Source organism: Hibiscus syriacus, unplaced genomic scaffold (assembly GCF_006381635.1).
Source record: "Hibiscus syriacus cultivar Baekdansim isolate YM2019G1 unplaced genomic scaffold, ASM638163v2 tig00110481_pilon, whole genome shotgun sequence".
Taxonomy (NCBI): domain Eukaryota; kingdom Viridiplantae; phylum Streptophyta; class Magnoliopsida; order Malvales; family Malvaceae; genus Hibiscus; species Hibiscus syriacus.
In genome coordinates, this window is record NW_024062757.1 from 712,705 (window position 1) to 740,251 (window position 27,547).

The 27,547-nt window shown below is 32.2% G+C and overlaps 2 protein-coding genes and 1 long non-coding RNA gene across 6 annotated transcripts; 2 read left to right on the forward strand and 1 right to left on the reverse strand.

The window, feature by feature from the left end:
* The first annotated feature begins 14,074 nt into the window (after nucleotides 1–14,074).
* Nucleotides 14,075–20,551, forward strand: LOC120128475 (rop guanine nucleotide exchange factor 14-like). 3 transcript variants are annotated; one of them, XM_039146162.1, is made up of 8 exons: nucleotides 14,075–14,280; nucleotides 14,548–14,646; nucleotides 18,036–18,428; nucleotides 18,682–18,836; nucleotides 18,926–19,000; nucleotides 19,093–19,362; nucleotides 19,672–20,019; nucleotides 20,131–20,551. In XM_039146162.1, the coding sequence occupies exons 1-8, from the start codon at nucleotides 14,226–14,228 to the stop codon at nucleotides 20,464–20,466; spliced, it is 1,731 nt and encodes a 576-aa protein (XP_039002093.1). In that variant the 5' UTR covers nucleotides 14,075–14,225; the 3' UTR covers nucleotides 20,467–20,551. The 3 variants fall into 3 exon arrangements, with proteins under 3 accessions (XP_039002093.1, XP_039002094.1, XP_039002095.1); XM_039146163.1 differs by having other exon boundaries at nucleotides 14,076–14,280; nucleotides 18,045–18,428; XM_039146164.1 differs by having other exon boundaries at nucleotides 14,077–14,280; nucleotides 14,538–14,646.
* A 170-nt stretch (nucleotides 20,552–20,721) lies between these two features.
* Nucleotides 20,722–23,233, reverse strand: LOC120128571. Of its 2 annotated transcripts, XM_039146238.1 has the most exons (6): nucleotides 23,044–23,233; nucleotides 22,719–22,789; nucleotides 22,538–22,607; nucleotides 21,894–22,003; nucleotides 21,297–21,411; nucleotides 20,722–21,116 (listed from the first exon to the last, which is right to left on the reverse strand). In XM_039146238.1, exons 2-6 carry the CDS (start codon nucleotides 22,780–22,782, stop codon nucleotides 21,032–21,034), a joined length of 444 nt encoding a protein of 147 aa, XP_039002169.1. In that variant the 5' UTR covers nucleotides 22,783–22,789; nucleotides 23,044–23,233; the 3' UTR covers nucleotides 20,722–21,031. The 2 variants fall into 2 exon arrangements, with proteins under 2 accessions (XP_039002169.1, XP_039002168.1); XM_039146237.1 differs by lacking the exon at nucleotides 23,044–23,233 and having other exon boundaries at nucleotides 22,719–22,822.
* LOC120128572 lies at nucleotides 22,718–22,995 on the forward strand. The gene is made up of 2 exons (XR_005516646.1): nucleotides 22,718–22,826; nucleotides 22,866–22,995. It is a non-coding gene; the product is annotated as an uncharacterized LOC120128572 (long non-coding RNA).
* Nucleotides 23,234–27,547: the final 4,314 nt, after the last annotated feature.

Here is a 27,547-nt window from a genome sequence, read left to right on the forward strand (position 1 = left end):
GAACTATTAGAGGGAGAGGTAAATATCTTAAACTATCTGCAAGTTTGACTGGTACTACTGAATGTATCATACTGGGGTATGAACCATCGATAGCTTACTAACGTGTGGTCAGGAAGTCCGTACTCTGTAGAACTTTCTGCATTGCATGCACTGAAAACATTGTGCGCCCTACCAGTTGCAGGATTTAAAGGACGAAAACCTTCGGCTGAAAGAAGTTCAAGGTAAAGCAGCATGGAGTTATAGAGATCACGATGCGACGACTAAAAACAAAAGCCTGAATACAGTTGATAATCATGTCATTCCCTACAGTGTTGCCTCATTGATTCCCAGTTATAAGGGAAGTAGTGGGATCTCCTTACAAGAGCTGATGATGAACAGAGAAGCATGGGAAGGTAAGAGTAGGAGTAATATCGAAACGTTCAATTCATTAAAAGCTGCCCCTGCACCGAGTGGATCCGTGGAACTATTTACACCCGATTTCCAAAATGCAGATGTCAACACCGTTATCGAAGAACGAAGAGACATCGCGCTTTCGCAAACTCTGTTCAGTGCAATTCTGTCACTTTTGGTTGGAATGATTGTGTGGGAAGCCGAAGATCATTGCATGCCTCTTGTGGCGGCTCTCTTCACTGTTGTGGGCATGTCACTTAAGAGTGTTGTTCAGTTTTTCTTCACCATAAAGAACAAACCTGCATCTGATGCAGTTGCTCTCTTGAGTTTCAATTGGTTCGTAGTCGGGACACTCAGTTATCCGGCACTGCCCAAGGTTACCCGATTGCTGGCTACACTGACCTCGAGCCTCCTGAACCGAGTAGCGAGCTGGCTTGGTATCTCATTCAACTAGCTTTTGTCCTGGGGTGTCTAGGGATTTAAACAGCGGTCTTAACCGTTATTACACAATTGTGATGCCCGCAATAACTGCATGCACAGTCACAAGCACAACGCAATCATAATTTAGATCCCTGGGTTCCATTAAGTTGCATATATAAGTGATCTTCATAGCTTGTAAGGTAAAGGTTTTAAAATTGTTTGAATTGATTTGGATTCAGTTTTAAAATTTTAAACTCTAAATTATTAAAATTATGGAATAACCGAAAATTTGAAATGTCTTAAAGTAATTGGATTGATTTTACAATTTCATTTGTAATTTTTTACGTATTTAATTAATTTGTCGTAACTAATTTATTTAGTCACTTCTAATCTAATTTTACATGATACTTTTTTTAATTTCTATAATCTAGTTAATTTTATGTTTTACTTAATTTGATTTTCTGATTATAACTTTCTTATATTACTTTTTGTCCTTTACGTTCCCTATCACTATTTATTTTCAAATATCTTTAAAAGTAATATTATAAATACATACCTCTAAATGATTTTTATTTATTAAATAATATTATAAATCTTATTGCGGACTGTATAAGTTTCTTATAGAACAATTTATTCTGAAGTAATTCAGATTTAGCCATAGATTAAAGTATGTTATACATTTTACTGTTGTGTTGGAATATATATGTGGGAGTTGGAACCGCTAAAATTTATGTTAAATTTTTTTTATCATATATTAAAAATTTTAAGGAATATAGTGTACAAAATAAGATGATCAATAAAAAAATATCTAAAATATAATGAAATTTGAAAATTATTTGGTATAATTGTATCCCTCGGTTTATCCCTACGTATGATTCCCCGAGGAGATGTGAGTCGATGATCGATGAAGAACTTATTCACTTCAAGAGCCTCATGATACAGTTATGTTGGAGTTGGAGTCATGATTTACTATTGATTAGGGATTGATCAAGAAGAGACAAGTAATAATTGTCTTTTTTTTTATTAACAATCAGTTGGTCTAGTGGGATGAGGCACTAGGACTGTTAAGCAATGTTAGGGGTTTGAATCTTGACGTTTGTGAATGGAGCAAACTAGGTTGGGAGGGTTAGTACCCGATCTGAATTAGTCGGTCAATATATCGGATACCGGTGATTAATTCAAAAAAAAGAATTGTCGTTTTTTAATAATTTTAAATTTTTATATATTTTTTGTATTGTTATTGAAAAATTATTTTCATTATTTCTAAAATTTTATAATTTTGTTACTTAAAATTTTAAAGTTTGTTTTTAGTATAAAATTATTTGTTTATCCTATTAGACTATCAAGTGTTATGCATGTACAAAGAAAAAGTTACATTACAAAAATTTTTATTTTAAGTATTCCGTCCATAACAGTAGTTAAAAGAATATGTTAAATGATAAGTGTCATGTTTAAAAAGTTGTATTCTTCTCAAAAATCCCTCAATGAACACTCATCCACCGTGGACGAAATTCATTAACGATCACTTACCCTTTTATCAGTGCGAGACCAAATCGTTTTACACAAATCCTAGTAAATTTCTTTGGGACTGTCGTTTTCTGTAAATGCTAGTCGTCGTTCATACTGTGAGAGAATGGGAGGGGAACAAGCAGAGGGAGAGAGAATGGGTGGGAGAACGAACGGGGGAGTGAATTTGCTTTCGGTATATGGGAGGAAGAGAGAATTTTTTTTAAATGTTTTTAGAATATAAACTACTTTTTAAATTTTTTTTACGATCATAACCGTTGAAACACTTAAAATGATAATATTAATAATATTAGGCGACTACATTGATAAAAAAAATTAGGCACTTCAATAGAAAGAAATCTATTTTTTTTTACAGAAAGTCGTTAGTTTTATAAAAATAGAAAATATCTAGAATTACAATAAAGATTTACAAGTATAACGCAACAATTATAATTAGGTTATTTTTTTATAACCATTGACACAAAAACTAGCCACCTAGATCACACATGGACCAAATAAGGAAAAGTTTAAAAACATAACAAAAAAGCTCAAACAAAATAAAGATATGAACAAATCTGACTGCATCATCAAACGAATCACAAAAGGAGATGAAGCTACTAAACCCCACCGACAAATCGCAAATCAAAGTCAAACGACGTGAAAAAACTGCCTACGAACGCAAAATGTATATCCAAATCAATTCGAGGGTACCAAGCAGGGAAGATCATCATGGTAATAAATAAGCGTCATCTTGATCAATCGCAGCGATGTCAAATCCAACCATGAAAAAAAAATAAACGAAAACAATGGCAAAAAACCGTAAGCTACCAAAAGGCGGAAAAAACGTGCCACAAAGACAGAGATAAACGTGTCATAAAGGCAAAGAAACATGTCACAAAGACATTATTATTCTTATTAAATAAATAAATAAATAAATAAATAATAAAAAGGATAACATTTGGACGAAAATCAACATCAAAGTTGGTGTCACTGTCGGTTAAACAAAACTAAAAAAAAAAGTTAGATTGATAAATAAAATTGACATAATTTATAAAGAAAAAAATAGGAAAGAGAAAATAAGAGTAAAAAAGCAGCTAGGATTTTTCCTAAGAAAATATATTATTTGGCCTTTTTATATTAGGCCTTTAAATAATAGTGGAAATTATGTTGGATATTAATATATATTGCAAACTACACGTTTAATACTTAAATTATAATTTTGATTATATTTTGATATTATCATAAGATAATATTACATCAATAATTATGTTATTTTTTCATATAAGTCACTAATTTTAATAAAAAAGAAATATATTGAATTACAATGAATATTTACAATCGTAATAGTAAATTAAGCAAATAATTAGGATGTTTTCATAAAATTATTTGACACATAATTAGCAACTTAAGATCATATAACGGTCATACAAAGAAATATTAAAAAACCTAACCAAAACTCGAACTTTGATAAATACAAACATATTTAATCGCATCAGCAGACGAATCGCAAAATGGGATTGACCTATTGAAAGACCATCGACAAAATAACAAATCAAAGTTGAACAGCGTGAAAAAACTATACATGAACACAAATCAAGTATCAAAATCCAATATGAGGGTCTAAAGTAGGAAAGATCACCATATAACAGATATACGTCATCTTGATCAATCGTGACGATGTCGAATCAACTTTAGAAAAGAAATATGAAAATCAATGGTTAAACGACCAAAAATGTGCTAAAAGACAGAGAAAATGTGTCATAAAGATAAATAAAAATATGTCATAAAGACAAACTTATTGAAAATTAAAAAAAGAAGATAAAAATATAGATATAATATAAAAAGTAAAAGGACAATAAAATGTATTGACGATCAGTAACTAACATCAAGGTTAGTGTCGTTATCGACCAACAAAGATAAAATAAAGTATGAATGACACATCACAAATAATAAAAGCTAAAAAAAACTAATGTAATATATCCTATTGTTTTTTTATATAACCATCTATATCCGATCTAGTGATCGACTAATCTAGTCGGATATTACAGAGACAAGGATGACTATTCCAACTTAGTTTACTCTATTTACAATCGTCAGGATTCGAACCATTAATCTTACTTAAGACCAACTCCAGCACATCGATAGAGTAGATGCAATATCCACTTTGGAGATGAATTTCAACTCTAGCCCATTGCTACTTTAATACTGGATTGTGGCGACAGCTACAGTTGCACTCTACAATTGGGTTGCACTGTAGCTGCGCTACATATTTTTTTTGTTATTTTTCTGATTTTTGGTTTTTGTTATTTTTTTACTTTCTTTTATTATTTTCTTTTCCTTTTCTTTATTACATTATTTTCTCTTATTTTCTCTTTTATATTTTTTTATTATAACTTCTACACAATAAAATAAAAATTAAACATAATGTAGAGATAACACTAAAGATGAATTAATGTTCCATCTTTAGAGTAGAGATAGAGATGCTATAGAGTAAAGATGAGGGATCTAATACCTCATCTTATTAAATCAAGTGAATATTGATTATATATCATATTATTTTTAAATAATAGTTCTATTAATTTTTAACATCACATCGGATTAAAACTTAAAATAAAATAATAATTCATACATTGAATATGTAATTTACCGTAATATATATCGTAGAATTTATTTCATCGCTTTTGAATGTAATAATAGGAGGAAGCTTCCGAAGCCATTCAGATTTGACGTCAATAGGTGCAGCTGAAATCGTTGACTAATTTATCCTTTTTGACTGAGTAGAGGACCAAGTGTTCCTGCTGCAATTTCTGAGAACAAGTCCACATTTAAACACCACCAGAATTAAAATCGTTATCGGGGAACTACATATTTTTCTCACTAAATTTTAAAAAATTTTATTTTTTTTAATTAAACTTAATAAATTAAGTTTTCAATTTACTAGATTTTACTCTCTCTTATTTTTGTCACTTTTTCGTTAAATAATTAATAGCGTTAAAAATGAAATTGTTTAAAAAAAATTCACAAAAACGACGTTGTATTGCATCTATATAACAACCTATTTTAAAGTCGTTAATTATTTAACGGATAAGTGATCAAAAAATTTAATGTATTAAGTTCAACGGAGAAAAAAAAAAAAGTATAATAAGTAAAATAGGAGAGAGAATAAAATATAATTATTGAATTTGTAATTTACCTTATTTATTTTTGCTTGCTTTCGCTCGGTAATATGAATAATATTTGTTTATACTTCAACTATGATCTAGGATGAACTTAGGGTGTTGGTGGATGCGATTGTATCTTCTAATTTTTTTTATTTTTTTATTAATTATCTAATTTCATAATTTTTAAGATTTTATAATTTTATTTATTTTAAAATTTTTAATATAACTTTTTAAATTTACGCTCATCCTTTCTCTCTCTTTCCTTTTTCATCTTTATCCCATTACTATTCCACGTAGCATACATAAACCACTCGCACGTGACCTTACTGTAGATCAGTGTCGGCCTTCTACGCACATTTGCATCTCTTTATCTCAGCTAAAGTTTTGAAGGATACGTTGGAGCTTCATTCGAGTAAAATTTAATTAATATAAATAAATAAATTTAATTTAAGTTTTTAATAAATAAAAAAAAATTATTTAATATCTAACTCAAAAGATTTATAAACAGTTTTAAAATAAATTATATATTAAAATTTTAATTTTTTAAAATTAAATTATTAATAACATTAAGATATATTTTTTTAATATAATATAAGAGAGAACTCAGAGAGAACTCCCGAAATCGGAGTGGACTGCTGGTGGTATTGCACTTCTGATCGGAAAGCACTCAGAGAGAACTCACAGAGAGAACTTTAGAAAACAATTTGGTAAGTGAATTGTGAATGTTTTGGAGTGAGTTGAGAAGCTGAATATAGCTCTCTATTTATAAGCTAGAAATAGGGTTAAAGTCGTCCATAAAATTTCATGATTAAACCTCTTATTTGTAACAGCTGAAACGACTAGATGAACCTGACTCAGAAATAGTCCAGGTTCATTCATTGTATCATTATTTGAAATTCAAACAGCCCTCAGCAGCCTATAAATATCAGTTGATATCTTTCACATTTTCCATTTGTTTCTTTCAAAGAGAAATTCCTCAATAATTTTCTCTAAAAAGATAGTATCCGCGCGGACGTGTCGAAGACACGACCACGACCACGACCACGACCACGACCACGACCCGAGCCGAGCCGTGCCGAGACGAGACGGACGGACGCCGGCGGCGGTGCGCGAGAGCCCCCCTTTTTCTCTATCACTCAACAAGGAAGTGGAATGTCAAGCCTTAAATACCATTCCCAATAGTGTTTCCAACACTATGTGGGATTGAGCATTACCAACATTTTTTTGTTGTACTCTTGATTCTAAATATTCGTTTTGATTAATTCGAACGGACTAGGAGTGTACACATAGTATATAAGATAATATAAAACTTAATTTTAATGTTAAAAATATAAAAAATATTTTAACTAGATATTACTTTTTTATGCTTAAGCTAAATACATAATTATGATATTTTTCTACAATTATAATACAAGGAAATGGTCACGTGAAATTTTGCAAGGACCATACAATAAAAAAAGTTAAAAATTTATCCAAAAAATTCAAATAAAAGACCAATATAAACATAATTGATTATATCGGCACACAAACCATAATATGAGATAAAATTATTTAAAGACTACCGACAAACTCAAATCAAAGTCGAATGTTATGAGACAATAATATCTGAACTCAAACTAGTATCCAAATCCGATCCGAGGGTTAAAGGCAAGAAATATCAATAAGATGATAAATAAGTGTTATCTTAACCAGTTGATGCGATGTTAAATATAACTTTTAAAAAAATTAAACGAAAAAAATGACCAAAATGATGATAAAAAAGATCAATAATGCGCCAATATATATATTATAAAAACAGATAAATACGTGTCATAAAGATAAATTTATTAAAATTAAATTATAAAAAAATAAAAAAAGTTGATTGTTAACATATGTTTTAAAATTGATGTCGTTATATGTTAACGAAAAAAAAAAAAGAGATAACGTATAATTATCAAAATCGAGTAGATAATATTTTATTATCATTCTAAATTATTTTAAAAAAAATATTATGATGATATTTCGGCAAAATTCCAAATTTTAAAAATGAAAATAATTGAATAATCAGCGTTGGTTTTTTTTAGCTGACCATATTCTCATATGTAATAGGGTAATGGAGAGGTAAAATAGTAGATTGTCCCCAATATTAAATTGAGAGCATCTTCCGTTAAAGACCTCCGGAGTTATGAATTATCCGACTCGATACATGTTGAGAGCACCCTTGGTGCTTTGCAAATGTCATTTAAAATTTTCAGAATTTGATAGCTTTTGAAACAGGGAAGTAAAAAGAAAAAAACTTAAAAAAATCACATGCCTTGAGCTTTAAAGTTCCCGGTGGAGACGGTGAGGCTTTTCGTTTGGTCTGCTCACGGAAGAAACAGGGGTCCTTTGGGACACGTGGAGAGAAAAAACTGGTCTGTTGCGATTATAAATAACGGGCAAAAAGGGCAAAATCAAGCTCAGTGATAGGGTTATAGAAGTGGTAATAGTTATAGCTGGCATAGAGGTCCCTTTTCCCGAAACCATCCATTTCGGTAAAGGGGAAAAAGGAGCTGGAGATTGATTTCAGTTACCGGCGGTCTCTAATTCGCTTGGTGCAGGTCGGGAACTGATTGGCTGCTCCTTAACATTAGATTAGATTTGATTTTGAGTTTTAAGCCAGATGACGGGCTGTGATTGGAGGAAGCACGATTCGGATCCCGCCTTGCATCAACTGAATCGGAGACCGCGGTGAGGGTTGCGTGGATCTTGCCTTTTCCTCTCTCTCTTTTTCGCCTTTTGATTTCAGATCTCAGCTTGGATTTTGTCTTTGTTGCTCGGTTTCGGTACTTTCCTTTTGCATCATTACTGTTATCATTCCCAGTGATTTGCTTCTGGATCTTTAGATCTGGGCTGTTTTCTTATTTGTTATCTTTCCTTCGACGATTCAAATGCGAAGACAATGAAAAAAAAACGAAACGAAACAAAGGGAGGTGAAATTTTGTTAATTGCTCATAGTTTCATTAATCATGAAATGATGTTGTTGTCGACTTGTCGTAACAAAAATGCATCACTTACTGGAAATGTTTTCTTTGACTCTGTGAATGAGTATGATAATTTTCATTGGAACTAGCTAATTCCTATTTCCTGTTGATTAGGAGTAACATCCATAATATTAGTCTGAGCTAGCATTTTCTGTTATGCCTTAATCTTATGCGTTGGGTAGTTTTCATTTAGGTTTAACTTCATTATCAAGTGTTAATTAGAAGAAAAAAACTTAATTATCAAGTGTTTTGCACAACTGAATAGTATAATAGAAAACTAAAACCCATAAATTTATAAATCATACTGATCTGGTACTAGTTACAAGTTCTAATGTTTTTGGGTAGATTCTAGGTTATAGGTTATTATTTTGGGGATAACCATGGGAGCCTCGTAGGGGATAAATCTCAGTTGTTAGTATAATGCTTTTGTAAATGTAGATATTCAACCCTTAATGGCCCAAAGAGATAAATTAAGTCACTTTATGTAGTTTACTGTTATAACATATTTGGCAGTCCATTTACAATCTAAATTGATGAGCTCTATAAACTCTATATTTCTGGATCCTAATTTGATGCAAATGGTTTTATCGATTCATTTAGGGATTTTTTTGCATACTTCTTGGGTGTAAGTATAAGACAATAGTGGTTCAAATACTTTAAACCATTTGACGATAAACGTTCATACCCTTGATATTTGTGGTGTTCGAACCTGGGATCTCAAGGGATAACGAGTCCCTTAAACATTGATATCTCGTGGTTCGTTAGATTTAAAGGCTAGATATCGTATTTGGTAACGAGGGAGCTATACACTTATGTTATTTTATTACTTTAGTATTATTTATTTTATTATACATAGAGATAAACAAAATAAGGATTCTAATTTATAAATCCAAGGTTTAAAATTACCGGTAATGGCTTAGCAATGAAATTTGGAGCGCTTCAAGAAACGAAGGATTTCGACAGACTGAAATTTGTTGAATTTGCATTCTCACTTCTCTGCCAGCATCTGAAATTGATAGATTGAGTTCTATTCTTCTCTTCTTGCTGCTGTTTTGTCCCATGTTTATAGTATCATTGAAATTTTATTTAGTTCAGAAGTTGAATACTGGAAGTTCAATCTTACTAGTCTTATCTAATTGAAGTGCTGCTTGTTTGATTCCTCTTGACAACAATTTACTTGTCTGCACTCTTCTCTGCACCAAGTGAGAACATCTTTGAGGGTGGTCTAATTTAAGGTTAAGAAAAAGGCATGTAATTAGCACAAACGAAAATGTTATAAAGAAACATAATATTTTCGGTTGGACTTAACCTAATATGTTAATTTTTTCCTAACATTTTCGGTTGAACCGAAAATATTATGAAGAATATAACATTTTCGGTTCAACAAAAAAGGCGTGAAAAGATTAACATTTTAGGTCGCGTCTAATCTAAAATGTTATGTTTTTTTATAACATTTTTTGTTGCACCTATTTTCTATCGTTCTTTAGTCTTAAATTAAGCTAGCATTCCTTAGATTCTCCTTTATCTTTGACGATTACTGATGGATACATATTTTGTCATGAAAACAGACCTTTCATTTCCCATCTGTTGATATCCATATTTGGACTGTTTTTGTCGATCAATGTATGGAGGGCACTGCAGTTCTTACCAAATTTGTTAATAAAACTTTTCTATCTTTATCTAATCATAAGTTTGGCTTCAACTTTCAACGGAAATTATGATCGTTTATTCTATTTCTCTTGGTGACTAAAGGTCCAAAAGCTTAGCATTATTACTGAAGGTTTCTATCAAATTGAGGTAGACAGACTTTCCGATGATTAAAATAAATATTTTAACGGTTGAAAATATAATTTTGACTTTTAAACACAACTTTTTTGATTTAGAGCATTGGGGCCTTACACCAAAATTTTTTATTCAGAACATTGGAAACCCGAAAAAAATAATGAGTCGGGTATCCAATCCAAAAAATCAGATATTTCATTATAAATGTTTGATATTTTTTAATTGGATTGACGGGCCAACGGATTAGGTATTTTTTAACATCCTTACCTAACACCTCTGGTGAGGTTTTATTATGGACTTCTTGTTGTTTGGGCCATGCTTATTTCAGCCTTATGCAGTGTTTGAACTCAAGTTTTTGGCCCGTGCTTATTATTGATTTTCTTTTTCAAATACTTAATAGATTTGAGTATTCGATTAAAAAATGAAAAAGATGGTAACACAAGTAGGGGACCAAATGGATATTGGATAGTGTCCTTACGATGGAGGGTTCTTTGGTTTATGATCTTTTTAGAGTCGAGTAAAATTTGACTTGATTTGATTTGATTTAAAAAAGTTAGAATTGAATTAGTTTTGAGTTCTAATTTTTTAAATTGAGTTGTAAAATAAAACTTGAATAATTCAAACACTATCTCGAAAAACATGAAATTTTTAGTAATTAGTAGATTGATGTTTAAGTTTGAGTCGAGTCATTCGATTTTATATGATATATGTTTATCACATAGGAAAAAATATAAATAAATATATATGTATTGTATATGGTTATAAAAAATCATTTAAATCGAAATAAAATAATATTATAAATATTTATAACTAAATTTAAATAAAAATTTAAAAATTTGACTTATTGAACACTTCAAAAATCAATTTTAAGTTGTAAAATATGATTTATCACTTCGAATGTTTTTTATTCAATTCGACTTATTGAATGAATGCTCACCCATAGCTTTGCCAGTTGCCACTTTGTTATTGGTGTTAACCATGATTCTTTAGAACCCAAGAATAATAATATATTTTCACATGTAATCTAGGGCGATCATAAAAATTTATGAATAAATTTTCAAAACCAACAGTAATATTTATACAACCCCACCCACTCTTGTCTCTTGGTAACCTACAATAGTTTGACGATTGCATTCTGCAATGATGATGAATCCATTCCGGACAAGACAAAAGACAGTGTCCCTCTCTCCCGGCGCCATTTTGGCCACCATTAAAAATTTTATTATTTTATTTTATTTATTTTCAAATGTTGGTCCATTGATTTTGATTGATGTTAATATAACATCATTTTCCCATTCTATTGATTATATTTTTAAAAAATATTTATTATTTAATTAATTTTATATTCTTTAAAAAATTTAATATATATATTTTTAAGTTTGTACCTCTAAATTTAATTCCGTCCCTGACACAATTCAAATACTCGCATTTCTCGATCCACCTAATCCTTGTACTGCGTGCTAAGTACAACATCAAAATTTATAATCTAAGCATAGCATGAAATGTTACCTCCTTTAACTTGCAGTTAATACAAGTAGATATTCCGTATAAATAGTGGCATCAGGTTGAATTTTACAACCAACGGTTAGAGATTGGCATTTTTGGGGTTTGTAACCTTTACGTTCACTTAATGAAAAACTTGCTTCCATGTTTATCAATGGCAAAATGACATCCCCACCTACTTACCAGGCAGGTAAGAAGAGCTAGGATGATTAATTGTCCCTTTTCTTTTTCAAAATTTTAAATTCAAGTGGAAACACCCCTACTGGATCTTCATTTTCACTATAATTCAATTGATATCGAGATTTAAACCGAAATAATAATACAAGCTTAAGTTTGGTGACAGAATAATTGACAAATTTTCACGATCGATTGGGAGCGAAGGAAAAATTGTTTTCTCAATTAGAGTGATGTGAATAGTGCATGAACATTCAGATCACTTAACGTCTTTAGAATGACTTCGAAAATACACGACGTCTTTTAAGATTAACGTGCCATTAATATTTGAATTTTACAGTACATGCGGCTTAAAAATATAATGCTAAATTATAAAAAGAAAGTGAAAATAATTAAATTAAATAAAAATTTAAAATTTAGTGCAACCACCCAAAACACCCGTCTATATGTGAATATGCCCCTCCTACTCCTATCTCATCTTTTATTAGATTTAACATTTACAAAGAATGGTAACTATTTAAAATATCATTAATAAAAATACAATTTTACACAAAATACTTGGATTGAAATAGAAATGTTTAAAATTTTAAAAAAATTAAAATAAATAAACATAACACGCCATCGATTTTCAAAAATAATTTTTGAGTGTATATATATAACAACATAATTTTTTTTATAAAGTAACGTAAATAAAATTTTAAGATAAATATAATCAATAAAATAAATAATTATATAAAAAATATAAATTTTGAGAAAAGCACTACCTCATCTTAAGACTAATGAATATGCCACCACATAATATCATTTTTATTTTAATAAACTATATTTTCATTAACAACTTTAAATAGATGGTATTTTCATTTTAGGAAAAATTATGCATTTAGTACTTAAATTAAAAATATTGATCTGTTTTAATATTTAATATTTTAATTTTATTCAAAATCATGTCTAACGTTTAGTTTTCATTTCATTACCCTCCATGAAAAACTTAATGCGTTTAGTACGTAAACTTTTAGTTTTGGCCCGTTCTAGTTCCTAAAGTTTTTTTTTAAATTTAACGTTAAATTTTGAACGGGGTATTAAAATGAAACAAAACTAAAGTTTTTAACGACGGGGTACTAAAATGAAACAAAAACTAAAGTTTGTATGATTTTGAAAAATTAAAAATTTAGATACTAAAAGATACCAAAACTGATAATTTAGGTATGAAACTCGCTATTTACCCTTCGTTTTATGTATTTGGTTAAGTAGTAGCAAATAATTGGCTTAATTCTCAAATAAGTGCCCAAACTATCCTTTTTGTGCCAAATAAGTGCCTAAGTTTTTTTGCCAATATGGGTGTCTAACGTTACAAACGTTACCCTTTAGGTGCCCAAGTCATCAACACCATTAGTTTTTCCTGTTAAGTGACATGTGTCAACACATGGTAATTTTAAAAAATTTATATACATTTTTTTAAAAGTTATATATTTTAAAAAATGAAAAACATAAATTTTGAAATGATCCCTAAACTTTGAAAACTTTTATTTCAACCCCTAAACCCATATCGATCATCACCTTTTACCGTCGAATAAGCTCCACCCGATCTCCCCTCCCCCCGACGACCATAACCCCTATGAAACCGTGATCGGATGACGATCAATCGATCACAAATCGATGTTTTAAATCTCATGAACACTAGGATGAAAATCGTGATCCCAAGTAAATTTGACCGTGAATTGGCGACAACTACGATAACATATAACTAGGATGATGTTAAGGATTACATCGGCGATGGTGGTGGTGGCCAGAGAAGGCACCGACGATAGATTAAGGTTAGAATTTAATATTTTGGGGCTATTTTATAATTTATGAAAAATTAGGATTATTTTATAAACATAATAATATTTTTAATATTTTTTTTATGAAAAAATAAATTTTAAAATTAACATGTGTTAACATGTGACACTTAACGGAAAAAACTAATAATATTGATTATTTAATAACCTAAAAATTTAAAGTTTATAACGTTAGACATTTAGATGAAAAAAAAAATCGTAAACACTTGTTTGACAAAAAAAAAAAAGCATAGTTTGGGTATTTATCTGGGCATTAAGCCTAAATAATTTCACTGCTTCCCTCTTACCCGTACGACTGGGAATATAAAGCTCCATCTTTTCAGTTCAGTAAACAGCAGCCCAACACCAACACCCAATGGCTCGCAATTCGAATCTCGATTCCATCTGGCGCCGCTTTTAAATATCGCAGCTTCTCTCCCTTTCTTTCCAGATTTTCCCCTTTTCCTTCCATGATCTACAGATGCAGCTTTGATTGCTTTTCATCTTCACTCCCGAGCGTCCCAGGTTTCTTCTACAAAATCAGTTTCTTTAGTTTTTTGTTTTCCTTTTGATGTCTGGATTTAAGAAACAATGATTTTTTTATTCGTAGATGTTCTACACATTGTTTTTGTTTAAGAAATGCATTTCTCTCCCTTTTCTCTTTAATAAAATCATGTTTTTTTTCTTTATGTTCATCAATAAAAGGGGATGATGATATTATGTGGGGAGGGGGCTAAATCTTAAAATTAAATATTTTGATATCAAATAGTTAACGTCTTTAGGTGGAAACAGAGGTAACAGAAGCAAGGAACATGATGACGATGAGGAAAAGACTGGCATGCTGTACGCGCGACAGGGAGTGTAGCCTCGATTTTGATGAGCAAGAAGATAGTAAGTTAATTAATTAATTAATACACCCATCACCGTTTTTTATTTTAATTTGTGGCTACGTTTGCATGTTTTGAAGGGGAGTATTACTGTTTTGTGATGAAAATTACCGTGATTGATGCCATGTGATTCTAGTCTTATGTTTCTGATTTTCTTGCTTAACTTTGTTTTACTGACCAAACATAAGAAAATAAAATAATACACATTTATCTTTATATATATATATCATATTGTGTTTGGTGTCTTTTCCTTTTTGTTTGGATTAAAATTGAGCAGTGTGTGCGAGTGAGTGAGTAGGAAGGTTTGGGGATTGTGGAGGGAAAGAACTGAAGAGGATGGGGAAGGGGTCCATAACGCCTTAATGTGTGGGTCTTCTTCTTTTTGGTCATTAGCAGATCTTCACTTGTATTAGTAATTGCTATTATCATGCAGGCGGCAATGTATTGCCTCTATTTAATTCTTACCAGAACATTTATGGTACCTGAAGACGAGGTGTGATTGTCATGTCCGTCTCTTTGTCTTCAACCGACACACACCCCGTAATGCCTTATTTCTTCCCCTTTCACTACACTTCATAAGTGAATATTCAAGATCACTTTTTTTAGCACCGAGAAACATGCATCCATGACTAAAATATTCAATGAACTTCCTTGAGGGTTCTTGGAGATTTAGTGTGAACTTTTTTTTAATTAAGACAATGATGAGAAGCCCTAGCGGTTCTCGTCAAAATCCTGTCTTTGCACGACCTCCTCGGCGTGACAAAGGAGATGCCTTGTAGTCATGGTATCTTCTACGTGCAAGCAAAGCAAACCACATGGGAGTGTGTTATCTCATAATTGGAAGCTTTTTGGTTTTGGTTTTCATTTTGTTTGAACATGTAAGTTCCAAGGGCGGTGCTTCAATTCACAAGTTACAAACAAAAATGAAGTGATGATCATTTCATAATTACCTACTAATTAAGTTACCGTAATTTTTTTTTGCTGGTACTTAATGGTGGCCCCTTCACTTCCCTTTAAAACTCATTTAAGACTCTTATTGCACAGTCATAGTCAATGTAGACAGTGTGAAAGTTATTGAGTAGGGACATAAATTAAAAAAACTCATGTGAAAGAAGACTTTTCTTTCATCTGAAAAAGTTTGAAATGCTAGTAATTATTGATGCCTTGATTACCCTACCCTTTAGCTTTAGGTTAGCCTCCCAACTGCTACTATTTTTGTTTTTGGATAAATTAAAATTTTATTACCCAAAGAAGCAGAGTGTGGTACAAATCAAATAAATGTGATCAGATCCAATTTGATCTAATAAAATAACTGAAAATAATCCAAAAAACGATTATCGGAAAAAATCGAAACCGATAAAAACCGAACTGAGCCGATAGATGGCGTGCCCACGCCTTGGCGTGCCCACGCCTTAACTGGAGACTTTTTCTGTGGTAGCTCAGGATGGATAAGACGTGCCCACGCCTTAACTGAAGACTTCTTCTGTGTTAGCTCGAGATGAATAAACCGTGCCCACGCCTTATGTTAGAGCCTCTTCTGGTAATGCCCATGAATTACAAAGAGTAAAATTAACAGTTTATAGTCTATTGATATTTTTTCCTTTTAATGTATTCCTACGATATCTTAATAATATTAAGAAGATCTTTAGTTGCTCGGGAACAACCTTGGAACATTCTTCGATTCCTTTCCTCCCACAAGGTATAAATAAAAGCGCACCAAGTAAGCTTCAAAATAGTTGTGAGAAGAGATTTACCTTTTCAAACACCACTTGCCCATGTTACCATTTCATCCCAAGACGATGTAGTTCTTCTCAACCCATTAAGAAGCATTATAGAATCCCTTAAAGAAACAGCCAATGGGCAGTGAAGAATAAATGATCTCGTATTTCCATTGCAGTGCTGCAAGTAAGTGCAGGAAGAAGTATACCCTCCAACGCATGGATGGACTGAAGGGAGCGTAAATTATCATGTATTTTAGATATTTTCTCTATATTTTTTATTGATAATCTGTTTTTCCCCCCTATAATTTTATAAATTCGCTCTCTTTACATAAAATCATAAGTCTGTCTCCTGTTGCATAAAAAGTAGATCCATCCTGTGACTAGAAAAGAAATGTCGTTAAAAGGAACATATATAAAATTATCCTGTTTAAACCTTATGCCTCCCTTTTTAACTTTGGGCCATTGTGACTTCAAGTTATAAGTAGTGCATGTCCTTTTTGGAGTGTGCTTTGCTTTCGAGCACTTGTTACTTGGAAATTTCTCTTTTTGGATTTAGTGCTAGCTCTCTAAAACTTGGGAAGCTTCTGCCTTGATGTAATCTCTTGTCTTCTATTTTTTAATGGTAAACTTTATCATTTATTGTAGTGCCAATTGGCAAGGACGCTGTTATTATTACTGTTTGTTCTCACATGATTGATTTGAGAAACACACGTTGTTAAAAAAACCTCAAATTGCTAAACAAAAATGGGGTTTTCAAAAGCATGCCATGTGGGTTTCCATGTCTTGTTTGTCTTTTGGGAGCATCTATGACATGTACGACCAGTCCCTTTATTTACCATGCATGAGTCATCAGAGAATAGATGGGTAGTTGAAGTTATGCACACAGCAAAGCTAATTATTTATGCAGTGTTTATTGAATAAATAAGTCATCTTATCAAACAATCTCACATATGCTAAAATTGGACCCTTGAACTGCCATGTGCGTATGCATGTGCTAACATCTGACATTTTTATAATGAAGACAAATTTGACGGACTCATTTTTTCCAAAATGAAAAGGTTCATATGTGCCCGGATAGATCAGGTTTCCAGATCTTTTCCAGTTAAATATGAACAGAAATTGCATTTAACCAATCTGTTACCTGATCCACTAATTGGTAAATGAGAATGCAGAATTACAAGTGTGTGAAATAATTTACGTCACTAGTTCTTGCAAGGATCATTAGTGTAGAAAGTGCCCTTTTAACTGTTACCGGTGATTGAATGTTCCAATTAATATAATTGTACGATTTAAATGGACTGATAAGTTAGTTTCTCCCATGATATTTTTTATATGTTTAATCGATTTTCACATTCTCATCCCTTGAAACAAAGAAAATTATCCGAGTTCTTCTGTGAGCAGTGCTACAGTATTCATTTGATAAAATGGTTACATTTAATTACAACTAGACTGTCAAACAAATCGAACAGGCGTATATTTCCACACTTAGTGTTTATGTAGTTAGCACTACATAGTACATACACCAGTAACTTGAGCTCATCTATGTTTACTTTTGACAACCCTTAAGCTAACGACCACATGTAAACCATTTTGCCAAGGTCTCTAGCTGTTTATGCTTCTATTTGTTGTCGTATGTTCACACTTGATTTCAGTAAATGGATATTAAATTCAGAATTTTCAGGGATAATGACCTATAAAGGTCTCGAGAGCTGCATTCTCAACAATCAGTCTTACGAGAACGAAAGTAGAACAAGCCAAGGAGATGGATGTGCATCTGATTCCCTGGAGGATGATTTCTCCAGCTGTTCTTCTAGCAAAGATGCATTTGGATCATTTTCTTCCAAGTGGATGAAGAGAGATGAACAGGGTTCGGATGAATTGGAGCTCTCAAAAAGCCCCAAGCATTTTTATGTCAAAGAGAAACCTGCTTATCCCTTTCAATTTTCAGATGTTGAGACAATGAAAGAAAATTTTGCAAAGCTTCTACTGGGGGAAGATATTACAGGCGGACGGAAGGGCGTCTCCACAGCTTTAGCTTTGTCGAATGCCATAACAAATCTTGCTGGTGAGTTTGTTTCTAGATCCTTGGAACTTGGTAAAACATGTTTAAACAAGAAAAGTGATAGCATTTCATTTTGTAGTGTATTTATTTTGTCTCCCATCAATGGGAAACATGCATCATGAGGAGGAGCTGCAACTTAAAACCCATAAAAAGTAGCATGTACATTTTACAAAGTTCATTGCGTGTTCCTGTTATCATAGGATTGTCTTCTTTCATTAGTCTTCAACTTATAAGGTATGCAAATTTCAATGTGCAGCTTCAGTTTTTGGGGAGCTGTGGAAACTGGAGCCGCTAGCTGAAGAAAGGAAAAATAAATGGCGAAGGGAAATGGGCTGGTTACTCTCTCCTACCAACTATATGGTGGAGTTAGTGCCTGCTAAGCAAAATGGTGCAAATGGCAGGACTATGGAGGTACTCTTGTGGTTGTTTTGAGTTCCGATTAAAATGACAATGTGCATTCTGCAATGTGTTGCGATTTATGTAAATTCTCTTTTAAGCAGATAATGACACCAAAAGCCCGTGCAGACATTCACATGAATCTACCAGCACTTCAAAAGTTGGACTCTATGCTTATTGTAGGTGATCTCTTTACTTGTCCTAATAGTTTGTATATTCTTTTATGAACATGTCACCCTCATTTACCTGATCAAATTTTGAATATCATCAGGAAACCCTGGAGTCGATGGTGAATACTGAGTTTTATTATGCAGAAGTTGAAAGCAAAGCAGAAGGAAGAAACAAGAGGGCAGGGGAGAGCAAGAGGTGGTGGCTTCCATTGCCACAAGTACCAGAAACTGGGCTCTCAGATACCGAAAGGAAGAAGTTGCAATGTAAAGGCAAGGTGGTTTATCAAGTATTCAAGGCTGCAACATCAATTAATGAAAATGTTTTGCTTGAAATGCCTATTCCATCCATTATTAGGCATGCCCTTCCCAATGTGAGCATACTCACTGCCTTAAGGGCATTCTTAACTTTAAATGTTCGATCCTTTAATAGTTTTTTATGATGATATATCATAACTTGAAGCCTGATTACATAATCAAGATCAGTTTTGAAAAACATGTTTTAAAAGGAAATATAAAAAAAATTGGAACCTTGAGGTTTTAGCTGGAACCAGCTGACGTTGGTATACTTTAAATCTTATCAAATATCTGATAATTTTGGATGAAGAGAGCTCCGTATTGAAGTTTTACATGGTTTTTGTATTGCATTTATGGCAACTCAATCTCATTCCACATGTTTACAGTCTGGGAAGGAAAGCCTCGGCGATGAACTGTACAAGGTTTTGACTCTCGAGTCCAGCTCAGTTGAGGAAATGTTTGTTTCGCTCAATATAAAGTCCGAAAATAATGCTCTCGAAGCCATTAATAGGTTGGAAGCTGCTGTATTTTCATGGAAAGGGAGACTTACAGAACAAGCTAGCGGCAAATCCCCAGTGCGGAAATCATGGTCTTTCATCAAGGATCCATTGTCTGAAATAGATAAGATGGAGCAACTAGTGGACCGAGCTGACACACTTTCACATCACATAAAGAGTGCATATCCTAACCTTCCTCAAACTTTTCTTGATGCCACAAAAATTCAGTATGGCAAGGTAAGTTTCGTTGTCTAACGTAAAATGTACTACACGTACTTGCGATAGCGTGTTTTGTCATGCATATTCATCTTTCACTACTGAATTCATGTTAAAATCATGGGTGCACAGGATGTTGGACATTTGATTCTGGAAGCGTATTCTCGTGTCTTGAAAAACTTGGCATTCAGCATAATGACCCGGATGGGAGAAATTCTGCAAGAAGATAGTTTGTGTAACCCCGATTCGAGTGTTGCATCATGGTGCTTTCCAGTAGTAAAAGTGGGGAATCCAATACACTCTATTAATGATGCAAAGAAGAGAGTAGAAGGGAACTATTGCGAATCCGATACAGACAGGGAGTCGAACAGTAATGTAAGTGTACATGCAACACCGAGTACAAGTAGGAGTCGTCAAGTCTGCTGTATTGGTAAAGATACATGTAGCAGCGTAGGAATGTCTCCCTGATACGTTAAAAGGATTATTATGGTTATAATTCTGCTTTTGTAAATGATTATTAAGCTTTATTAATTAATTAATTAATTAGTTAATTGTATCCTCGAGATAATCATTTACTTTCTTTTTCGGAAGGTTAATACCACGGTTTCAACAGATTAAAACAGTGGTACGAAAGCATAGAATCATTTACTTACTAAAGGCTTTATATGCCAAATCATGGATCAAATTAGCAGCAGCTGGTTGGATGCTCCTCAATTCCACGCATATAAAACACAAAACCAGGCTCTGATTAATGAATGTAGCAAGCATTCAGAAAACAATGTGCCCAGGGAAAAAAATTACTTGGTAAATGGTTACACCAATGGTTAATATTTTGGACATATAGAGCATTATTCACGACCACATTACATCCCATTCCAACCTATTAATTTCACGCAACTCCGAGCCTCTGTCGTACTCATTCACCAGTTAAATGATCATATGTTGCAGATAGGCAGACTGGAGTCTTAATAATGATCTCTACAACTTGCCTGCAAGGTAACTTAGAATTATTCTTTTGATATGGAGGCTGAGGTTAAAGGTTCCTTCGATTCAACGACCAAACAAGTTGATCAACAGATACCATGGCACGAGATGCTAAGCCAATTGACCCATCGTACCTGACAAAAGCAGATGGCATAACAAGTGAAGTTTCAGTTCAGTTATGTTAAGAAACTATATCTATGCACGAGTGTATATGTGCTCAAGTGCTATCATATCATGCAAAGCAAATCAGGCATAACAAGTGAAATTTCAGTTCAGTCATGTTGTTCATAACATCTGAAGATGAATAAACTTACAGCGCAACCAAGAGAAGCCCTGATGTCTGCATGACAATTGCACCTTCACCAGAGGATTTTGATGCATTCAGGCACCTCGCAAAGAACCAATTTTCATGGATTGATGTAACCATGTCTGTCATTCATTTATCCGCTCCAAAACTTTAATATTGAAATCAGACATTATCTAAATAAAACCAGACACTACATTTATTGGTAAAATGTCTAAAAATATAAACTAATTTGCCAATAGACATTTCCAACATCACAAGCCAAATCATTGGTTCAGCATGCTAATTAAAAATTTAATTACTCTTATCAGGTTATTCTGTTTTGTTTCCTTTAGATGCTAAATCTTGAATGAGTAATCCACGAACTTTTTTAGAGTATAGTATCCGGGGACTAGATTCTGCTCATATGGAACAAAAAGCAAATTTGAGATGTTAAAAAACCTAAAAGAAATCAATTACCTATTCAAAGGTTGGCTATTCATGAAACACAGAAAAATAATAGAAGCAAGCAACAACTTTAGAAAGGAGAGATTAAGTTCACATTAAAACTTCTACAAATTCAAAAAAGTTCATAAATTAAAGAAAGGTTAGTTAAAGCAAAATTTACATTGGTTATTCCCGATCACAAAGGTCTCTTTTTGAAGTTGGTTGCGCTTGATGAAACTGATCAATTGACTCAATCCAATTGGGCTGATTTTCATTCCTTCCTGTTCTGCACTGTCAAGCAAAGCTTCATTTCCAGTTTTCCAAACCAAAAAAAAAATATCTTGGGAATTGATGAAAATAGTAGCATGAAGCATGTTACTTCCGACATATTAAACCATATGTATGTGCGTTTCTTTGATTGAGAATGTTTAGAAAACAAACCAAGAATCTGAGCAAATCTACCAGCCACATATAAACAATGAAATAACTTCAAAATGCAATTTAGCATTACGATAACCAAGAAGTAACGCCAAACAACTTTTGACACAATGATAGACAAAACTAACTTTATTTGGTGTCTAAATAATTAATATGACAAGCTATGAAAAAAACATAAAGCAACAATGGAAACCACCATCGTGTTTTGAATACAAAGATTATGGGGGAAAAAAGGAATTAACACAATTACTGAATTATGACTCAGGCACATGGAGGATGAGAAGACAGAACCAGTGAATCCTAAAATTAAATTAAAGCAACACAAAAAACATGAGCTGCCAAAGATGAATCTAGAACTTCAGATTGAAGAGTTGAAATGTATCTTACATAGTACACAACAGCCGAGAAGGTCTGAGTGGGTCATAGTTAATCAGCAAAGCAGCCTTCAATGGCTGACCTGCAATTTTGGTTCAAGCAAGATTTGTATTTACACATCATAAATTACAATGCAATGAAAATCCCCAGAATCATATTAAATGGTAAAAAGGTGAGATAGGTTACCACTCACCAGAAGATCCAATATTGGTGGAAGCCCATTTCTCCCAAGATTTTTGCACAAATGCCCAATCCATTGCACACCTAACCTAACCAGCAATACAACAACAGTTTAAGCTAGGTATTGGTTTCAAAAGGATTACACCATGATTTGGAGAAGATAACACAGCTCAACTACTTCAACTGATGCTTCACCCCTAAAGCATACTTCTTTCTTACTTTTTTTTGGATAATAATAATTTCAAGAGCTGATAAAACAATTCCCAGAAAAGGAAATCTGAAATGAAGAAGAAATATATGAAACTGGGTATACAGAAAGGAAAAGAAAGAGTGCTTACGTTTGATAATGATATAAAATTGGACTTGTTTTCTTCGTTGATTCCTAATAAGAAACTGGAAGGGTCACTCTCTAACTTTCAGCTTCACCAGATTCATCTGAGTTGGGGGTTTTCGCATCGGCTTTTGCTACCTTTCGTCTTCACGTAACATTGAGTACTTTAGACGATTTCGAAAGATTTCTTTCCTAGGTAACCTGTCCGGCCCGATCAGCCCAGTCGTATTTGGATTTCTTCATAGATTAGGTCGAATCGGTCTTATAAAAATTATATAATTTAAACGATTAATAAATTATCTTAAATATATTTTAATATGTAAAGAATTTTTTTTTATTAAAAAATGAGTCTAAAATTTATTCTGTTATAGTTATAAGTGCCTAACTCTAATTGTCGTTAAAATAGGTGATATCTAATTAAAACACGACACATGTTAAGTTTTTTTCTAATAATTTCTTTTAAATTCAAATGTAAATTGATGGAAAATAAAAAAAAAACATTGAGTATTTTTTATTTCTCATTTAGGTTAAAAAAACTTACCGTCTATTTTTTTTATCTTTCTTCATTTTTCTTTGTTTTAATTTAGGGTTTAGGATTAAGTGAATCAACTAAACTGAAGCTCTTAAGAGATGTCGAGGGGCGTGTATTGTTATTTCAAAATGAAAGCCTCATTTGCAGTTCCAGTATACCTTGTAGTAAAGGAAGAAGATTTTATGGGTGTTTTTAAGAGAAAGAGGTAATTTTTATTTTTCAAATTTTAAGATTAAATAATTTTGAAATTCTTTTAAATTTTAGAGTTTAGGGTTTTGATTTTAATAAGTGTTGCCAATAATTTCAAAAATCTTTTAATTTTAGGAGTTTAGGGTTGTTTGATTTAACGGGTGTTTCCAATTAATTATTAAACATATTTTTAAATTATTTCAAAAATAATTTTCAATTGATATTTTGATTGGAATGAATTTTTTCATTATTTTTGACTTGATTTTTTCCTAGAATCGTTGTAAGTTTTTTAGTGTCTTGACAAAGATGATAACACTGGTTATGTAGTTGAAGATTTAGGAAGTCGACTTGAAATGATGATGACGGAGAATAGAAAAATCAAGGTTGAAAACGACGAATTGAAGGAACTCGTCAAATTTGATTAGTCCAAAGATTGAGGATAATGGTGGAAGATCAAAAAGAAAAAAATTAGAGCTTATAAAGTGAAGACAATAAACATGAGGAACAACTCGTTATTCAATAAGATATCATTTTTTACTTCATGGATAATGCATTTTATGATAAAATTAGATTTTTAGATAACATACATTTTTAGATGTATTAAGACTAAGAAAAATAGTCGGTTGTGTATTTTGTGTTCGATATGTGAAAAAATCATTATTCTAGTACACCATGTTTCATGTTTGATATGTATCTTGTTTGATAGTTTTTTCTTAATGGATAAAGGTACCTAAAAGTAAAGAAGCAAAACTTCAGCCACCTATAAATAAGCAACCGTAATTGGACAAAGGCTGAAAAATCAATATTTGCAACAACAACAAAAAATGCTACCTACACAAAGTAACATTAGAATTTGCATATTTGCACCTGTTTGCATAACATAAATATCACTGGCTCCTACACAAAATATATGTCGAGTCAATCGATCAGGGGAAATGGCCGAGAGGGGTGAAATGAAAATTTAAAAATTTGTTGGAAGCTTTTGAAAGAAGTAAGAAATGTACACAAGAATTTTAGAGTGATTCAATAATGAAGTCTACATTCACTACCTTAGCTTCCTAACTAAGGATTTCAACAAATTCACTAATTTGTTATAACTTTTTAGGACAAGGTGTAACCTTACACAACATTAAGACTTATACACCAAAGTCTTAAGTGTCCAACCCTTCCTAAGAAGTAAATACAAATGAACAAACTTTGAATATCCTCACAAAGATAGAATGTTTGCAAATTGAAGCTCTCACACACACCTAAAAAATACTAGAATGAAAAATAAAATGAATGGAATAGTGTTCTTTGCAAGAAAGACACAATGGAATACAAATTTGGCTCTACTTGCTCTTTGATTGTTGGAATACTTTTCTTATCTTTTCTTGGCTGTTTAAAGGCCCCTTTTATATGTCTTCATTGATTTCTAACAGTTTGTGGTTGTTAGAGGGAGTTTGAAGTCGTTTGAAGCATTGATTTTGTGCATTGAATGCAAACTTGCACAAAGATTTCGAGACACCTGAGGGTTTTCAAAACCCTCATTTAAAAATTATGACCGTTAAATAGGGGGTTTCAAAACCTACAAGGGAGTTTAAAAACCTTTAGGTCAATTTTGACTTCTGCCTAAGGGGTTTTGAAACTAGTCTCAAAAACCTCAAAAATTAACCATGTTTCATATTCAAACAACATTTTAAAGCTTTATAAATTTCAAAAATATTTTTAAATTTACTTTTGACATTTAAATTCTCAAAAATTATTTTTACACACTTAAATATTTTTGAATCAAATAAGATATTAATTTGATAAAATTTTCAATTTAGTCCTTTGTTATATCAAAATCATTTAATGACATTTATCAATCTTTCCCTTTTTGATATAACAAAACAATTTTGTAAAAATTTGTCAAAAATAAATTTGGAAGATGTTAAAATTATTTCCAAGTGAGATTTTTCATTTTTCTCCCCCTTTAACAAAGAATTCAAGAGTGTATGATTAAAAGCATATAAAAATTAAATTTTTAATGAAACAAATTTTGACTAGAATTTTTTCTCCTTTTTTAGATCAAAATCATTTAGGGTGCGTTTGGTTCACGGAATGTAAGATTACCAGTGGGAATAAAAGATTATCAGGGAATAGGATTACTAGGAATGTTGTATTTTGTGTTTGGTTGGTTTAACAGGAATATAAGAATAACGTGTTTGGTTAAAGGAATAAAAGATTATTGGAATGTATATTTGACCAAATTGTCCTTATTATATATTTGTATAATATTACAAATTCTAAAATATTTATATATTTTCTTTAAAAAATTAAATTCATAATATTTATATAATTTTTTTTACAAAATTAAAAATATAAAAAAGGTTTAATGAAAGGATAAAATTTTTTTAACCCCTGAACTTCATATAAAATTTTAATTATAGATTTTTTTTGTAAATCTAAAATAATTTAAGGATAAATTTGTAATTTAACCTTCGTAGAATTTTTATTATTCAATGACAGAAGAATGATATTTTTGAAAAAAAAATCATAATTTAAGGGCATTTTAGTCCAAAACGCTGGTAATGTTACAATACCTAAGGGAAGGGAGGTAATGACATTCTCGGTAATATACCCAAAAAAATCTACTATTGGTAATAAAACATTACTGGGAATGAGATTTCCGGCCAACCAAACATGGAAATGTGGGATTCCCATCCCATGAGAATCCCACAATCCTTGAACCAAACACCCCCTTAGCTATAAGAGAGAAGCTAGGATTATAGCATAATGACATCTCAAAAGAACCAATAATAATAATAATAATAATAAATGATCAAAGCAATATATTAATCCAAAAATAGCTGAAGCATCCAAATGAACTATGCATCGATATCTAACAAATTACGCATCAATATCCAACAAAATATTCAAATAGTATCAAAAACATCCTAAAAGTCCAATAAAATATGCAAATGATCAATCCTCAATATCCGGATGAGAAGAGAATGATGGACACGAAAAAAGAAATGAGCCTCCAAAGCATCAATGTGAGCTCCCATGACATCAAAGCGACTATCGACATGATGAAGAACCTCATCAAAACGATTGACCATGTAGTTATAAAGAGAGTCTAAGGTGACGAGAGGACGAGGAGGAATAACACTGGCGGGTGCATCATCGTAATGAACAATAGGATCATCAATTAGATGAGCGCTATCACGAACTTTGACCCAATTTTTGTTTTCAAATTTAAATCCCATTTTCTTAACCAATGTATAGTCAAGTTTGCTCGAAAGGGGAATGGAAGGATCAAAAGAGATATTGATGGAATGGCTGCGAAAAATGTGACTCAAGATGCAAGCGTAAGGCAATGAGACGGAAGAGTTTGGTCCTTTCGTTATGGTGTTCACTAAGACAAGGAAGATAATTTTGGCTAGGTTCAAACATTCCTTGGTACGAAAGTGATGATGCCACCAGTAGTCCAAGTGGCATATATGGGTGGTGCGACCACCTAAAGGGCAAAGGAACCAAGTGATAAAGAGTTGTAAAAGACGTTCCTCAAAAGGAAAAAAAGTGAGATTATCATTATGAATATCTTCAAAGGGAACAATGTCATTTTCATTAAAAGGGCCCTCCAAAGGAATTCCTAAATCTCTAGTTATGGATTTTGGAGTAAGTTCAATTTCGACACCCATAAGATAAGATGTAATAACAAAGATTTTACCGGAAGGAATGTCCTTCCGAAATTTAGCATTAAAGAAAAATGCTCGAACAAGTTGAGTATGAATGGAAACGGGACAGGTTTTGCTCCCCCGTCCCC